This window comes from Cyrtonyx montezumae, unplaced genomic scaffold (assembly GCF_038088225.1).
Source record: "Cyrtonyx montezumae isolate F1298 unplaced genomic scaffold, pur_monq_1.0 scaffold_8, whole genome shotgun sequence".
Lineage (NCBI taxonomy): Eukaryota > Metazoa > Chordata > Aves > Galliformes > Odontophoridae > Cyrtonyx > Cyrtonyx montezumae.
Genome location: NW_027072089.1, coordinates 7,510,174 through 7,529,140, shown reverse-complemented (window position 1 = coordinate 7,529,140; position 18,967 = coordinate 7,510,174). Strand labels below are relative to the sequence as shown.

General features: G+C 40.3%; 1 protein-coding gene across 1 annotated transcript in view; it reads right to left on the bottom strand.

The window, feature by feature from the left end:
* KCNQ3 (potassium voltage-gated channel subfamily Q member 3) overlaps positions 1 to 18,967 on the bottom strand; it is a 190,430-nt gene that overhangs the window by 13,534 nt on the left and 157,929 nt on the right. The window contains exons 3-9 of the mRNA XM_065753581.1: positions 14,747 to 14,873; positions 13,234 to 13,406; positions 10,780 to 10,935; positions 9,882 to 9,992; positions 8,544 to 8,639; positions 7,312 to 7,406; positions 5,713 to 5,739 (exon numbers count right to left, since the gene is read on the bottom strand). Coding sequence (XP_065609653.1) covers positions 5,713 to 5,739; positions 7,312 to 7,406; positions 8,544 to 8,639; positions 9,882 to 9,992; positions 10,780 to 10,935; positions 13,234 to 13,406; positions 14,747 to 14,873 — 785 coding nt within the window. The remainder of the gene's footprint in view (positions 1 to 5,712; positions 5,740 to 7,311; positions 7,407 to 8,543; positions 8,640 to 9,881; positions 9,993 to 10,779; positions 10,936 to 13,233; positions 13,407 to 14,746; positions 14,874 to 18,967) is intronic.

Below are 18,967 nucleotides of genomic sequence, written 5' to 3'. Positions count from 1 at the left end.
TGCTAGGATAGATACAGACCACTACAAAAACAGATGCATTGCAAATTATCTTCACAGCTAAAGGACAGTTCAGCTCTCAGATTCTTGCAGTGGGAATTATTTTGAAACATCTGAGAGAAGAATTTACTTGTGGGATATTCAAGAGATAACTGAGCAGCAGATGTTCTATCCATGTTACAAATGTAGAGTGGGAACTACTGAACTAGAAATACTGGTTCAGAAACAGTCATGCATGGAAATAATGCAGTTACATCCCATCATGCAAGCCAGATACTCTCCTCTCTGTGCTTTGTCTAACATTGGAGTTTCATAAGCAAATGGTACATGTATGAGAAGAAAAGTAATAAATTAATACTAAAAATGAATCAAACACAGCCCTCTTCCATATATTTAACCTTTTCACCTCACACAGAGTAAAAATAATCTGGAAATCTTCCCATATTTTTGCAGTTTATCTAATCTCTATGATAGCTGATTAGGTTAGTCTCAAATAACTGGAAGCAAAAGGAAGTCAGGCTTACTCCAGTATTTTACTATATTATCAGTTTATTTTACTACATTATCAGCTGTACCACTGCTGTATGGGTGATCATAGCTTTGGGAAATCAAACATTCTAAATGAGATTTTCAGAAATTTCTCCTCTGAGCTGTTCCCAGTGGAAATTAGCACACAACTTGTAATATGAAGACAGCAATGAGCCCTGCTGAAAAGCTAACTCTCAATGAATACTTTCAACTGATCCTTAAGAGTCCACATTTTCCTAATGTAAAACAAAGAATACTTTTCTGTTCCAGAGAACTTACAAAATGTAGCCAATCAGCTTTTCCTTTCAAGAAAATCAAATAACATTTATTTCTATAGAGAATTACACACAGAAACGATCAATTTCAAAATAGTTGACCATAACTTCTTGGCAATTAATATCTTCTTTCATTAAGCTGCCTGGTACCTTGAATCTCAAGGTCTAAATTTTCAAGTTTGTGATTTGGGAGGGAAAATTGTCTCATTTTAGCCAATACATTTCCTTATCCTTTGGTGGTTCATGTGGTATAACTTTAATCTCAAACTCACCATCCAAATTGTCTGGTGAGAAATATGAGCATGAGTTCTTCCTTAGGTTCATCTTTGACACCTTTCAGAAAGAGAAAGAGTCCCCGATCACACTAACAGGCTTTTGCTCAGTCCATTTCCTCATTCCTCTCTATAGTGATTAGAAATAGCAAAAATAAGCAATATCACCTCAATCCATGGGGAGGATAATATAAGTTCAATTCCTTGTGAAAACAAGATGGATATTTTTCACCAAAGGATGCAGCCAGACATGTAAGCAGAAATCACATGGATGTTAACCCACTCTTTACTTTGCAGTAAACATTTCTCCATGCATCAATCACTAGAAAAATCAGTATCTCTCAAATATTTTGCATGGGCCAATCATTCAATGAAAAATGGAGTGCTTTACTAGCAGCTCTCTTAGGCTAGAAAAGCTGAATTGTGTACTGATGTTTTGTGAAATGAAGTACAAATGAGAAGAACAAGATAAAGTTGAATGACAGGAAGATGTTTGTGCAGGATAAAATAAAATATTTAACAATGTAGTTTCATTGCAGGAAGATGAAGCGCTTTTCCCAAGTCTTAAGTCACGGTTCAGCAAGATGTTTAAGCATGTCACTAACTACATTCAGATGATGAAAATCATCCACTTTTTTCCATCTTTTGAACCAGAACCAGTAAATATATATGCAGGGATGTTGACCTGCTGAACTCAAATGCAAAGTTACTTGCATGCATTTGTATTGACAGGGTTTGGGTTGCACAAGAAATGGTTCTCAGCTCTTACAGAATATTTTTTACCCATAGACTTCTATATGCTTAGCAGAGTAGGTTAGTATCATTCTCATTCTATGGAAACAGTGAAAAGCACTTGTTTCTAAGCAGATCATTGGCAGAGATAGGAGTAGATCCCATGTTTCCAGAACAGCAGAACAATGAATTATCTGCAAGGTCATGCAAGTTTATTTTTACATTTAAGTAATGTTCTTTCTTATCTCCCTTACTTTTCATGGTGGTTAGATGAATTACTGTTGCCAAAACAGAAATTGCAGGCAGAGAATGGCATGCAAGAAATATGAAGAGTAAGGCTCAATTGTTACTTGAATGTATATACCTAAGTTTTCTTGTGAGGCTTGATCCAAAGAATGACTCCCTACTAAACATGACATTACTGTAAAGTGAAGAAAAGTTATTAAGATGAGACGTTAATGATTACCCATGAAAAGCTCTATGAAAAAGAATGGGTATAGCCTTTCATTTGTATTTAATGAAGTATGCAGTTCAGAGTGACTTTTTTCCCTTACTGTTCTGGGAAGTTGCACTAAGAAGAAATGCTGATAGTAAAGTTTTCTAGCCTTGCTAAGTATGCTTTTATTTTCATTAATTTGTAACTACTGGCAATACAAAAATGCACCACATTATATGCATTCTTTTATATTCACATAGTAGGTAGGCCTAGTACAAGGTTCTGCCACTTAAAGATCTCAAAACATATTTCCAAAGACAGAGGAATATTATTTGTCTTGAAGACATAAGGAAACAGGGATAAACAATCTTTCTGCAGTCACATGATTGCTGACATAGGAATAAATGTGTTTTCCTGATGTCTAGTTCTACAGTTGGGTAATGCTTAGTGCAGAAATTAGAAGCCTGACTAGGAGAAAAGCCTTAGGAAAAAGTTCTACACTAAAGACTCTGTAAACACACGTGTTTCAAAATTAACACACTAACCAAAATAAGTGCTAGCAGCTGTTAACAACAGTGCAGAAAAATCAAACCACAGTTACTTCCTCAAACACAGACATAAACAGTTCTTTTAAAATAAACAATGTTCACTCTGCAAAAACCCACCCCAAATGTTGGCACCCCAATATCAGCTGAATAAGAACACTCTAGTAAATAAGGACATTCATGTTTTTTCCATAAAACTTCATTTCCAGAGAGATGAAAATCCTTTATAATACATACAGAAGAGCAACAGCATAGGAGTCTTCAGATCTGATAGAAAAAGGAAATCCTCCTTTCTCAACAAACACAATTGCTATATAAAATTTCATGGAATCATAGAATCCTTGGAGTTGGAATTGACCTCCTGAAGGCCATCTAGTCCAACTTCCCTGCAATGAACAGGGACATGCACAGCTAGAGCAGGCAGCCAGGGCCTGGTCCAGCCTCACCTTGGAAACAGGGGACAGGGCAACCACTGCCCTCTGGGCAACCTGTTCCACTGCCTCACCACCCTCACTGTCAAAGACTTTTTCCTTATATCTAACCTAAATCTACCGTCTTCAATCTTGAAACCATTTCCCCTTGTTATATCACAACAGATCTTGCTAGAGTCTGGACACAGCTCTTTTTTGTACTTTAGATACTGAAAGGTTGCTATCAGGTCTCCCAGAAGAACAGTCCCAGGTCTCTCAGCCTGTCTGTTCGGGATAGATGTTCCATCCCTAGGGTCATTTTTGTGGCCCTCCTATGAGCGTGCTCCAACAGGTCCACATCTCTCCTGTTCTCTCCGGTACTGAGGACTCCACATCTGGACGCAGTACTCCAGATGAGGCCACACCAGCACAGAGCAGAGGGACAGGATTACTTCCCTCACCCTGCTAGCCACGCTTCTTTTGAGCTAGCCCAGGAATTGGTTGGCTTTCTGGGCTGTGAAGGCATATTGCTGGCTCATGTCCAGCTTCCCACCCACCAGATCCTTCTCAGTCAGGCTGGCAGCTTAAAGCATTGATTACGGAAGTGTAATGCTAGTGGCATCTGCAGCAGACTCCACACCAGTAAGCAATGAAGAGCACAGACCAAGTTACTTCTGGTTTTGAGGATGTACAGGGCTTGTAGGTAAAGTGCTGTTCTTAACAGAGCAGCATAGCAAATCTCTTCAGTACTTAAGTGATCCAGCCTGCTCTCTGGGTCAACATGTTCTTCATCACATCTCACATCTTCAGTGTTAGTTTAAGGTAAGCTTCAGTAAAGCCTTGGACTGCTGTCAAATTTTGATTAGCTTTCTACTGCCACAAATCCTTCTCTGGAAACTTCTTTTGGGATACAGTTTCTGACAGAGAATCTTTACACTGTGGCTTACTCTGTGTTTTTCTCACATGGCCTAAAAACAAGGAGTTGCATATACATGTGATTTTGTTATGCTGCCAGTTCCTGCTTGGAGAAGAGGTCTTAGAAAGATCTGTCATAGAATTCAACTCTATGAAGTTCCTACAAAGCTTTAATGTTGCAGAATATTTCCCATACTATATCAGTACAGGAAGAAGATTATTTAATTAATTATTATTATTATTTTTAATTATATGGTCTGTAAACAGGAGTTTTATGAGATGGGATGTGGAACTGTCAAAACAAGGAGATTTTAGAGCTCAGTCCCTTATCTACTGAAGTCAGTGGATGCTTCCACAAGTACCATCATTTTCCTGGTTACCTGGAGGGTTTCTAATCCTTTTTTTATAACATTTATTTCTCTAAACACATGATACTAAGGCTCCCATACAGGATTAATGATGACTTTGCTGTAGGTTGTTACTTACCTAACAGCATAAAAGCAACACATAAGCTTTTAAAACGAGGATTACAATTTTAAAGATTCTGGGCTGAGAGTCATAATTTTCAGTTTTTAATTCAGTTCATCCATGTTAAATGCCTCCTACTAGCATAAAATATAGGGCAACTCAGAGGCTACTTCAGGAATTAGTCACTGCAGGAACAGGAACTTCTCTAGGACAGCTGTAATTCCCAGGCAGCTTACAAATTTTTCTGCAATTCTTGCTCATTTTCTCTGTGTTTCAAATAGGAATGAAAATGGAAAGAGTCCTTATGGAACTGTTTATCCTTTACTACCTACTGGCTTTCATTGTGGATAATCCATTGATAGTAGTTTAGCATTTAAGTGCTTTATTTCCTGACCTAAGAGGTTGAATTATTTTATGTGCTTACAAATCCATAATTTACCTGAAGGGGTTATTAATAATTCATTTGCAAATACGTCTGAGACCTTGTAGGTTCACTAACTATGGATGTAGTCTTCAATGACTAAGGATTCTTTCATTCTCTTTGTGAACAGAGCCCCAAAGTTACTGGGAACTTTACCATCTACTTCACCAGAAGTGAGAACAAGCCCTCAACTCTAATGCAGCCTTTTTAGTAAAGTGAGAAACCTTGATTATCCTATCGATCCAACTTAGCCTTTTATCTTCCCACTTATCATCATGAAATTTGTGAATATGCTGAAATGACACAGACCTGATCCCTTTCATCAAAACATTGCTGAGTGCAGGACTGTTGAGCAATAACATGAAGCAGAACTTTCAGTTCACTACAGAACAACATGAATGCTAAATCTTGCCCCTATAACATGGACCAGGAGAAGTCTCTACAGACTCTGGTCAATCATAACAAACAATAAAGCTGTTTACAGACAATCAGCAAGCAACACTTTCTCGTTGTACATTTAGCATTTTAGCTGTGTTGTTAAGTTGGGAAAAGGGCAAGCAATTAAGAAATGGATTGGTTAATCATTTTTAATGACTACCTATGGTGTTAGTAGCATGTTTTGGTTAACAGCTCATAAATCCACAAAGAACCATTAAACCTGCATTCTCCAATAACTGTATTAAAAGAAGTCATTAATAATGACAGAGGCATACCTGGCAGTACCATCCAATTGGTCTTTCCTTTTAATGAAGAGAGGAAGCATTACAAGAAAGCAAGGAGAGAAGAATTACACATAAATGCAGCAGATACTTCTAATGGAAATTGTTTATTTATTACTAATTGTTTATACTTTCTTATTCTGTGATCAGATCATTACTGAAAACAGAATTAAAAGCTTCGATACTACATTTTCACCTAGTCATAAAGTAAAGTAAATAAAACAGTTCAGTGAAACTAATCTGTGCTTCTTAGAATGGTAGTCCAGCTTTTGATGAGAAGTCACTTCCTTGCCCTCTCTCCCAGGACCTTATTTGCAAAACACCTCTTAAATTTCAGGTTATGTTTAAATCACAGAAGAACCTTCATACAAAGGACAAGTTTGAAAACACAGTAAGTCTAGACTTCAAGTGAACCTGAAAAGTATTCTCTGAACAAAATGCAAGGTCAAGGAACCCTGGAGGAATCACTGTGTAATGGAAAGCGTGGGAACAGAGGCAGTGAGAAGGGACACAAAAAAGAAATATACTGAGCCTTAATTAAGCACTTTTTTTAGAGATTTCTTTTGTGACTGATGAAATTAGTTCTAAAGAAATATACTGCAAATAAAACAAAGAAAATACTTGTGATTTTCCCTTTGACAAGGCAGAAGATTGAAAAGTTTCTTCAAGTCAGTTTGAAGCAATAGCGCAGTGAGTACAGCTCATCTGTGCTGAGAGACAGGTCAAAAGTGCTTGTTTTCAGATTGAATCATAACAGCAAGTACAGAATGAATGTTGAAATTATATCCTTTTTTAATTAGTACCCATTATTGGCAACTGATAGTCTACAGCTAAAAGGATGGACATTTAATGGGCATTTATGTCTTAATAGCTCAAGGTGTAACAAGAACAGGGAGTATCAGATACCAATTAACTTATAAGAACAGATTAAGTATGAATGTTTTATGCATGAAATGCTTTCCACTGAACTCTGGAGTGGTGATCACATTTAGGATTTAAAAAAAAAAAAAGATCACAACTCACCAACAAAGTTTTCTTGTGAACCTTCCAATGGACAGTGTCAGGACAGTTTTAGACATTCCTTGACTGTCCTCCACTGCATTATACCCACAAGCAATTAGTATTGCCAAGAGATAAGCATTTAACGAGCATTAATTGTGTCCTTGTATCATGGCTATCACTGTGACACAACAGTTCTCAGAGTGGAAATGGAAAAGTAAGAATTTTCATCACAGCCCATCTTAAAATATAAAGTTGCATCCTAGGAGGTGTGAATTGGGCACGTGCTTGTGGCTCTATCTCAGGATTCAAATTACCAAGGGAGAGACTGAGATATCCAGTTCAATAAACCCCAAAGTCTTGCAAAAGGAAGCTGATAGCAAGGCAACATCCTCTTTTGTTCAGCTCCAACACGAGAGACACAAAGGGAGTTATCTGTGTGCCCATGGAACCAGAAAACAAAAGCACTCTCAACTAGGAAGATGGTAGGCAGCAACTCTCTGCTACCTATGAAAACTTCAATATATACACAACTTCCTGTCCTGACTTAAACATCACAGAAAATGGTGATGGAGAGGTGGGCAGTTTACTTACCTGAAAAATGGAAATGATACAATTGATTCATAAAACCTCCAGGTAGCAACAAGATCAATCCTGTTGGGGTTGGTAGCATAGTATCTCCAGGCAGCCTGGAGATTTCAAGGGTGAGATAATAATTAATACAAAGTAAGGCTATTCCTAAGTCTGAAAACAGCCAGATTATTTCTCAGACCACAATGATTCACCTGAGTAATCATCTGGAAATGAATTACTAGTGAGTCATACCAAATGACTGTCAACATACGACAAAATTATTAACTTTGACTTTTGATCTGGGGACGTTATTAAAGGAGGAAGTGGCCCTCCTCTGAGCGTGCTCCAACAGGTCCACATCTCTCCTGTTCTCTCCGGTACTGAGGACTCTACATCTGGACGCAGTACTCCAGATGAGACCTCACCAGCACAGAGCTGACCAGTGCAAACAAGACACAACAGTTGACTGAAGTGTTTTTATTCCTCTGTTTTACACTCCTGAAAAACCACCAATGACTTCCAGACTTTTTCAGTATTTCTAGAAGTGATTAAATTCGTTACTATCTAATGCACCATTTGAAGAAATTTTGCAGAGCTCCATCCAAAATTCTCATAGCATATAGTTAAAACTAATATGACTAGATTTGCAGCCTGCTAAGTGGATATGCAGTAAATTTAAGCAGTAAGTTCCATTTACTAAGACTACTCTTCCCATTGAGTCTTCTGATCTTCCAATAACATAACAGAAGATCCAATGGCATGTTTCAGCTTCTACAAATCATGCATATATCATTTATGCATTTTCACTAGACTGAGCTAGTCAGTGTCTATTCTGTTACTGCTGTTGCTGTTTTCACACCAACAATAGCATAACTTTGTTGGAACATTAAACTTTTTCTCAAAGGAACTTGCAAAACCTGGATTTTGGGAAGAATAAATTTACAACCGCTTGTTTCTGTGATTTTGTGATGCTGACACAAAATTTTGTTGGTTTCCAGAAGCTAGAAGATGGGTATCTTTCTTCTAATGGCACCTTCTAAAAGACAATATGGAAACTGACGGATTCCTCAAGAGCTGCAAGGACCACAGGATTATCTAGCTCAACTTGAAAAATCTTACTGCTTTACAAATACAGCTTCTTAAATCTTTCAATGAGAAATGAGAATCTGAGATGAAGGAAGATGTGGTCCCTGCTGCATCATGCAACTGTCCTCATAAAGACTTTTTCAATGAGAGGAGAAGTGGCAGCAAACCTGAATGAGTTCAGCTGCTGGTTTTCTTCTTTTCTCAAAATGTTTCTGACGATGTTGCTCCTGGACCTTCAGTGCCAGCCCTGAACCAAGAATGCCCTGAAAGCATAGAGAGATGCAAGATTTTGTCATAAAATCATAGAATGACTTGGGATGGAAGGGACCTTAAGGATTATCTACTTCTGACTCTCTGCTGCAAATAGAGATACCTCCCATCAGACCACGTTGTCCAGGGCCCCATTCAAGATGGCTTTAAGACCTCTAGAGATGCGGTAGATTGAGTCATTTTTTACTCAGAAAAAAGGAAAATATCCAAGAGGAAATGGTTCTGTGGATGAGAATGAAGATGGCTACGCAGGACCCTTCTGCAGTACATTATGCCTTTTCCACTTCTCCACTGAGGAGGCTGTTTTGCTCCTCCCAAGTGACAAAAGCCATGCCAAATCATGTTTAGATTATCACAAACCTTCTTGAATGCCTATCACCTTTTCAAGATGCAAGTGTTCAGGTAATGTATTTCTTTTCATAAAGAGTGGAGTGAAAATGCACTTGGGTTATAAAATGGATATACTAGATATGTTCTGGATTTGGGTCCTTGGGAATTTCCAGTCTCTGTGAAATACTCTAAGTCTCTCTCTAAGGAAACACACCCTAAATCTAGACTTAGGACAGTTTCTGCAGTGATGAGGCCCCTGTGACCCAGATCTTGTCTCATTCTCACTTTGCAGAAAAGTCAAGTATGTGACCCATGTGACACAAGAGTCCAAATATACTTAGAATTGCAAACCAGAGATCATTTCTGAAGAAGCCAGTTTCCCCTCACTAGATTAAGAAAAACAGGACAAATGATCATCACTCAAATGTAGATCTTTGGTTTGCAAGTATTTAGAGCTCAGTAAGATGGTCACAGCCCTAGATCAACTGGCCTCAAATCTTGTCTTGTGTGGCTACATCAATACCAGTAAACTGATTCAGACTAGTGTACAAGCTCAAGATTTGTCCTGTGATTACCCAGATTTTTCACCTGCTGGATTTGTTCTGTCCTGGGCCAGCTATCACTGTTTCAGACAATGTTTACACATGGTGCAGAGATTATCAGGGTGACATTTTACTTCCAATAGTTTGCATGTAAAGTTGGGAAGAAAAGATTTTGATAGCTGTGTCTTGTCTTCAGGAAACAGTGCATAGACTAAAGTTATTTGCCAATATAGACCAGCTCAAGTGTCTAAATTGCTTCTATGAATGAGTTTTGATACTACTGGCAGTTTTGATCATTTTATCCTCTTTTTGCAAGCATAGAGCTCCGGGATATGGCTAAGGGAGGAGGAAGAAGTTACTTACTGCAGGAAGAGCAAAGAAAGATACTCCAATGAGTGAGAATGTAGCCGCAATCAACCGTCCTTCCCACGTCTTGGGAGTCTTGTCACCATATCCAATTGTAGCAAGGGTGATCTGTGGGCAGAATGACCAGGCTTTCCAATAAGTAAAACAAAACCAACAACCCTGTTTTAAATATCACTACAAAACCTGCGTCACTCACTTAGCTCTATGGGTGCTCACGCACAACTTCATAAAATAGGATCTTTATGATGGTCCTGTCCATTTTTTTCATGATATCATAGTCCTGATAGTATTCTACCACCAATGGAAGACCTTGAGGGATTCTTGTCAAATCCATGTAAGACTAAGCAACATGTAGATTATTCTTCCCAGATACATCTTTCTACACTTTTACATCTGGATCCAGAGACATTCTCAGGAGAAGGGTCTCAGTGGCTCCCTATAGATCAAACTTCCATCGCTACCTACCTATACTGCCCAGACCTATGCCACATGTTGCTTGGTCTACAAAACAGACCTTACCAGCTTTACTTTTGTCATTTGCTGAAGGATATAGCTCTCAGCAGGTGGACACCACTGCTGTAAGAACTTGGCCACCACTATGCATATGCTCTACCAGTGCAGTTATACTTAAAAAGAAAACAGAGACTTTCCAGAAGTCAGGAGCATAGACTGATATCTTTATAGGATTTAAGTACCTAAGAGCCTTTGTCTAACTAAATATTGAAAGAGAGATAAATTCTGATAATTGATTTTAGTGGCATCTCTACTATTGGTGATGTTATATCAGTAACATCACATTCAAATGTAGCAGCACTGATACTGTAAACCCTAACACCAATACTTATTAGATACAACATTTTTAAGAAGATCATAAAGAATTTTTGAATTCACTTACCAGACCCCACCATAATGCATCTGCATAGGTTTCAAATTCCTCCTTCATCTCTACCCCATTAGCATCTTTTTCAGGCACATCTTTTTCAACCAGATAAACAAGAAACGAGGATAGGATGAGTGTCAGGAACCCAATGTACCAAGCAGTGATGAGTTCCTGCAAAAGAAACAGATGAACAATTAAGGGGTTGAAAACAGTCTCAAAATCCACAGTGGCAGTGCAACTGTCAGGAGAGGAGAGAAGCACTGACAGTAACAGAGCTGTCGCTGGAAGCTTGGTCACAGTTCCTAGCTCACTACTTACTGGCAAAGTTGCTGTAAAGTTGCAGTAAAGCTGGGTTAAGGGTTTTAGCTGCACCATGACAGGACTGTATCCCTGACCTCGAGTCTTAAGGCATTCTCAGTCCTGTTGGCCTAGGGCTGGAATTGTTTTAGCAAGCAAATCAATGGCTCTGGCCTCTTCACGTTGACAGAGTCAAGGCTGCAGAATGCAGTTTCTTCTCTTCAGGCATATCAAAGCAGCTTTTAAGGTTTGTTTTTGACATCAAATGATGCAACAAGAACATATCTTTAAAAATATCTGTGTTAAAACAAAATCTTAGTTTGCTTTAGAGGGAGTAACTGTAGTGGAGTGTGTGCCTAATCCTACTGAGGTAGGAGATGCAATGACCCAAATTACAATCCCAGCAATGTCTGAAACAGAGCAAAAGGAGTTCACAAACAGTGAAAAGTCAACATTCAACTTTCTTTCATTTTCTGATTGCTGTTTTTTTTTGTTTGTTTGTTTGTTTTTTACCAAAGAAAGAGTTGTAGCTGAGAACTGCATAACTGAGTCTTGAGATATCACTTTTTTTTTCATAGAACCATAGAATGGCTTTGGTTGGAAGGATCCTTAAAGATCATTGAGCTCCAATCCCCCCTGCCATGGGCTGGTTGCCACTCACCAGTTCAGACTACCCAGAGACCCATCCAATCTGGCCTTAAACGCCTTCAGGGATGGGGTATCCCCTTGTCAAGTCAGCCCGTGTCAGTCCCTCACTATCCTCTAACTAAATAATATTTTCCTAATATGTATTCTAAATTTCCCCTCTTTTAGTTTATGGTTGATTTCTGGGGAACCACAGATGGTGGTTAGTTGGAGAACCTTGCTAATGAAATTGTTTCCTTACTGTATTCCAGTGAAGCTAATTTTTTATAACCTCTTTTTTTCTTTCTCATTCAGCTGAGATCCAAAGGGTGCTAATGGGAAATAAATGTGGAATGATGGAGAAAAAATCTCACACTAGGAAGCCTTAAACAATTTCTAAACAATGTCTTTAGCACATACATTTCTTCTATGATCTCAGTTTCCTGAGAAACATTTTAGACATAAGTGTTTATATGCCACCTACCTTGTAGCAAGCTTTATGGGGAAGAAACAGAAGTTGTTATGAAATGAAGGAGGGCATCCCTATCAGCCACTACAAAGAAGTGAAGTCTAATTATACTGTGCCAGCTGGCATTTTAATTTTCAAAAAAAAAAAAAAAAACACCCTGAAATGTCAGGAATGTCATTGACAGATTAAAAAAAAAAAAAAGCCTAGTATGTAGCACATTTTTTCTACGCCCAGTGCATATGATAAATCTAACCTAAAAGCTTCTTAAGGAGGCTTTAAAGGGCTTCTTATGGAGATAGTTTTTAACTTGTAATAATATTTGGTGAAAATGCAAAAGCACAGTGTATCTTTCTGGTGCGAGACAGAATGTCTGACTATAGCACAAAGTTAGACTGAGAAAATATGACTTTAGAGATTCTGTCTGTCTGGATTCACACTGTGTGCATCTTTGTATTGTCTGACCCATGCTTTCAAAGAGGAGTTATACCAGTAGCTCCCTCTGGAATGACATTTCTGCCAGCCAGTCTTTTGCCATCCCTCTGGAGTCCTGCTCCATCTGGTGATCACTCAAGACTGTGAAATCACTAAAAATAGGCTGCAATTGCACAGGTGTTTCAGTCAAAGATTTCAGCATACTTTAGTATTAAAAGGATGTCCCTGCTCTCATTCTGTGCAATGATAGAATTCCTACTGCAATGAGTATGAGAATAGATGCTCACTCTTGCCACTTCCAAATACTGCTTCCAACCATCTGAGCAATGTGGCAGAAATGGTTCATAGTATGAAGAAGGAAATGAAGCTGGAAAGATGAAACCCAGGGAGTTGGTGGAATCATCATCCCTGGAGGTGTTCAAGAACCACGTAGACGTGACACTGAGAAACATGATTTAGTGAGCAAGGTGGGGATAGGTTGATGGTTGGACTAGATGATCTTAGTGGTCTTTCCAACCTTAATTATTCTACGATTCTATGGTTACTATTGCTAGAAATTATCTCAAGGCGCTCCTGCATTTACAGGACCCCTCTTTCACTTCAGTATCTCTCCCCCAGTCCCCGAGTCTTGCAAGCTCCTCACTTACTTTGCTATGTGCACAAATAGCTGATCCCAAAAGTTTCCATGTGCCACCTCGCCTGTCCATTCGAAGCATTCTCAGGATCTGAAGGAAGCGGAGGCTTCTGAGCGATGTGGCCAGAACATTGCCTTGGTTCCCAACAGCAACCACTGGCACTGAAGCAATCAGCACAAAGATATCTGCAAGGTGAAAAAAACAAAGCCTGCCAAAAAAGTGGCCCCATCACTCAGTTCTTAATCCCATATGGTTGTGCTGCAAATTTTAAAGCTGTCTGAAAATGCCTCCTCACGCCAATTAAACAGTACCTGCACCTGGAGCACAGAGTCATACACAGAAACCAACAGAGAGTCCTGTAATCTATTTACAGATAGATGCACTGTACTTGAGACGGTGGCTGAACCCACATAGGGATGCACAGAAACACTGTCCTAATGCTGACAGGAAAAAAAATAATGAAAAAAAACCCCACAATAAAACACCCACAAAAACCTAAATTCTTATGTCACTCAAGAAGGCCACAGGGAACACAGACTTAGCAGTCATCAGATAAGAATTTTTTTGCTTTGGTACATGTAGTTTTTGTTCTTTTGGCTGAGTTTTCTTATTAAAATCTCTGAAAGTACTCACTGTGCCAAATCACTGATCAACCAAGGAAATCCAAAATGAAAATCGTATTGCACCTCCCTGTTGGTTGCTCAGGTTTATGTGGCTTGGATTTTTTTTCTGTTTTTCCCTCCACTTGATTCACTTCACTTGTCAATCTCATACAAGTGGTATCAAAAGAGTTAAAAAATTCTCTGGGAGCTCATTCTTAAAATTGTCTTCATATTTTATTTCCAGTCAAAAAGAGTGGCACCAGATGGGTTTCAGAGTTACTCATTTTCAATCATTCCCCAAACAAACCAGTGTCAATAATGAACCAAAAAGTGAATGAATGCGGATGTAAATGACCAGTGCTCGACAGAATGAGTTCCTGCATGTTGTCAAGTTGGTTTTGTGGACATAAATGAGCTTTAGGAGGAGATTCAAAGGTAGGTAATGAGTAGTTTCATGGCTAGTTGTAAGTAATGTCTACCAAACTTGAAGGATAAAATGGGAGAAATCACAGAGAAACTTGTTTGTAAATACAGACCAACATAAAGATAAAATACAGCATGTGAATATGAAAAAGGGCTGGGGAAGATAGTATAACATTAGAATCTGATGGGCTTTAAAACTGAAGACAGGTAAGTGTATATTTTGTGATGAACTTGAGAAAAAACAGTTAGGATCAGGACTAGAAAAATGTATCTGGAGCATAAAAGGATCTTTTTTTTTCTCATTGGTCAACCACCCAAGCACATCTTGAATGAATTCTTATTACCAGGTATTACAAATAACCATGCCAAGCAGGACACAGTTCCTAGCACAAAAGGGTTGACTTTGGTTCTCTTTGTACTGGTTTTTGCACATCCTCCCAAAGCAGGTCAGAAGGAAAAGGAACTAACAAGGAAAACAGAAGTAGCACATATGTGCCTACCCAGCATGCACAGAGGCTTTCTGGCAAACTTCAGTCTCCCTCTCCATCCTTTGTAGCGACAGCAACACCCAGCAGCCCAGATTCTTAAGGCAAACTCTGCTCCAAAGATGAAAATGGCAAAGGTTTCCTGCATTAAAGACACAAATGAGACTTTTAGACTCAACAAATTTTGGATGCATAGTGACAACTGAAGCAAACAGAGGTGCGAACTGAGGTGCAAATGTTGGGGACAGGGATGAGAGAGAGAGAGAGAGAGGAAGAAAGTAGGGAAAAGAACATAGGTTGATGAGAGTCAAGACAAAGTGGGACATGGTTTTACAGCTTGGTAAGTAGTCTCTGTGTAGGATATGCTTTTCCTACTGGGTATATGTGAAGTGCTTGCCTTGCCTTGATGGAAATGCAATTATTTCAAAAAAAAAGCAAAACTACTGACATTTTTTATTATGAAATAAGAACAAATATGTGGTGAATGCAAAGGGTCCAGTGCACTGTACACCTACAATGGGGTTATGTACCCGTAGCTCCTTCATGGAACCACATCTGAAGGACAGGATGTATGGGAACTGCTGAATCACGGCCTGAACCACTGATTGGTCACCTGAGGTGAGCACCAAGTCAGCCATGGGGGCACAGGTGAAGGTGATATACCTGTGTGGGTGGAAGGGGTGGAGCCTAGTTCCTCCTCTCTCAAACCCCATTTAAGGGCTGACCACCACCAGGGAAGGATCTCTTCTTGGAGATCCCTCCCATGTGGAGTCCTCTGCGAGCCTTGTCATCTTAAAGGTGAGCCATCTTCTCTTTTGTATTACCTGTATAACTGTTTGTATAGAACTACTTAAAATATACCATCTTCTATACTATTCCCTGGTGGAGTATCGTCATTAGGAGTTATTTACTCTACATTTGGCGAGCCAGGCAGCTCTAACTAAATCCATAATGTCGTTTATTTGGAGTATGTTTAAATGGGCCAAGGGGGAGAACGTTACCCCCCTAGAACAGACAATCCCTGGTCTAATTCCAGGATTCATGGGGTCACCCTACTATGGATTGGCATCCGTTATTGAGAAATGGGGACCCATGCGGGTTCCAGGGACTGCCGCTCCTTCTCCATCTTATTTGACTGACTACTTTGTAGGATTAGATAAAGACATACTTGTTACCAAGGAGCGGCGGTTAGCGGCCTCTGCAGTAGCCTGGCCATTAGTAATGGCCATACTCAAGTTAGATGTTGCAAATGTTAATATGGAGACTGAAAATCAGTTATTACGAGACCGTATTGAGAAACTGGAACAACAGCTGGGTACGTTAACAACCAAAAAGCCTGGCCTAAATGTCCCCACAAGACAAATAAGGAATATATTGGTAGAAGACACCCCAAAATCAGAGGAAGAAGACTCTGATATGACAGGGGAAAAGATCTCTAAGGCAGATCTCGAAACTCCATCTATGATGGACCCATTCGAGATTCGGCCTATTATAACTCAAAAAACAAAGAAGGTACAGGATAGACCAGCAGGGGTGCCTCCTGACCAATGGCCCCTGCAGAAACCTGCCTCCATGTGACCGCTCGTCCATATACAGCTAATGAGTTGATGGACCTAGTACAACGGTTCCATCAGAAACCAAGAGAAAGCATACCATCATGGCTCCTAAGGTTATGGGATGCAGGAGCTGAAAGTGTTTTAGTAAATGGAACAGAAATGTCAAAATTAGCATCTATAACGATAAACCCGGCATTAAGACAAAGATTATATGCAGCTGTCCATTATAATGAGGAAAACCATTCTATTATAGATTGGTTGATGGCTGCATGCCGCTTGACATGGCCCAACAAAAACGATATCCCTCTTAATACTGGTTTGTGGTCCTCTATGGAGGACCTCCAGACCTATATCAGAGAACTGGGTATGAGGGAGGCTCTGTATGCGGACACTTTTGAAAGCCCCGATACGGAAAAATTTACAGCGGGCATGAGAGATCTAATACTACAGCAGGCCCCCTCCCACCTATATGGGATGTTGGTTTCCATATTAAATCCATTGGTGGCATCAGAAGCCATCGTACAGCAGGCAGCCCAGTTAGTAGCAGACTTAGGGGAGACGGAGCGCGTAAGAACCAGGCGTAATGTTCGTATAGTGGAAGATGCTGAGGCCTTCCCTATTAGAACTAAAAAGCCTGCTCCACGGATGCCCCGATCAGGCCCCGTACGGGTATCCCGGAGGACTATGTTTAATGATCTCATACGGGCTGGGGTTGCATTTACTAAAATTGATGGGCAACCCAACCATGTTTTGTTACAGCTGTGGAAACAGCTTAGAAATGATCAGAAATTTCAGAGTGCTCCCAGAAAATCGGGAGTACGAATTATAGAAAAAACACCAACAACAACCTGGAATTTGGCTGACTTTATAATACCGAACAGAAGGAAAAAATATCCGCAGGTGTCACAGGCTACAGTGCCTGAGCCACCTGTGGCAAAAGATTTAGATCTGGCAAAATTCATGGATTAACGGAAAATTCTGGTCCCCATAGGGCCTCTAGCTGTGACCGGAGGCCCTATGTAGAACTAACAATATTCTGGTCCAGGACAAATGTGCAGAAGGTGATGGCTCTAGTGGATACTGGCGCAGAAACATCGATTATATATGGAGACCCAACGAAATTTAAGGGTAATAGAGTGATGATTGGTGGGTTTGGGGGACAGACTATTCCAGTCACCCAGACGTGGCTGAAATTGGGGGTTGGGCGTCTCCCGCCCCGGGAGTATAAGGTGTCGATTGCCCCAATTCCAGAATATATCTTGGGCATAGACATTCTATGGGGTCTGGCTCTCCAGACAACTGTGGGAGAGTTCAGACTACGGCAGAGGTACATTAGTATCCGGGCAATACGGACAATATTGAGGGGCCATGCGAAACATGAGCCCATTTGTTTGCCAAAACCACGCCGGATTACTAATGTAAGACAGTACAGACTCCCGGGTGGACAAGAAGAAATATCAAAAACAGTGCAGGAATTAGAGAAAGTAGGTATTATAAGGCCTGCACACAGCCCATATAATTCCCCCATATGGCCAGTACGGAAGTCGGATGGAACATGGAGAATGACGGTGGATTATAGGGAACTGAATAAGGTCACGCCGCCCATCCATGCGGCCGTACCCAATATTGCCTCCTTAATGGACACTCTTAGTAGGGAAATTAAAACCTACCATTGTGTCCTGGATTTAGCGAATGCGTTTTTTAGCATACCTATTGCTAAAGAATCACAAGATCAATTTGCATTTACGTGGGGAGGCAGGCAGTGGACCTTTCAGGTCTTGCCACAGGGGTACGTGCACTCACCAACATACTGTCATAATTTGGTGGCACGTGACCTGGCTGATTGGAGGAAACCAAACAGTGTGAACCTATACCACTATATTGATGACCTCCTGTTAACATCCGACTCACTGGAAGCAGTAGGGGAGGCAGCAGATTCATTAACTGCCTACCTAAGTGAAAGAGGATGGGCTATCAATCCTCAAAAAGTGCAAGGTCCAGGACTGTCCGTAAAATTTCTAGGGGTAGTCTGGTCAGGAAAGACCAAAGTATTACCTGATGCCGTCATAGATAAGGTTCAGGCATTTCCAGTCCCTACAACACCAAAGCAGCTGCAGGAATTCCTGGGTATATTGGGATATTGGCGTTCCTTTATACCTCATTTGGCGCAGCTGCTGAGACCTTTATATAGACTTACCAAAAAGGGCCAATTATGGGACTGGGGGAGAACAGAACAGGATGCTTTTCAACAGGCGAAACAGGCGGTTAAACAAGCCCAGGCACTGGGTATATTTGATCCTACCCTTCCAGCTGAGCTAGATGTTCACGTAACTCAAGATGGCTTTGGCTGGGGCCTGTGGCAACGTCAGAGTTCTGTTCGGACCCCCATTGGATTTTGGTCTCAGGTGTGGCATGGAGCAGAGGAAAGATATAGTATGATTGAAAAACAGTTATTGGCTGCCTATTCCGCATTACAAGCGGTAGAGCCAATAACCCAAACGGCCGAAGTTATAGTCAAGACTACATTGCCAATCCAGGGGTGGGTAAGAGATCTGACCCACCTTCCTAAGACGGGGGTGGCCCAGGCGCAGACGGTGGCACGATGGGTTGCCTATCTCAGTCAGAGGAGTAGTCTATCTTCCTCACCGTTGAAAGAAGAGCTTCAGAAGATTCTTGGCCC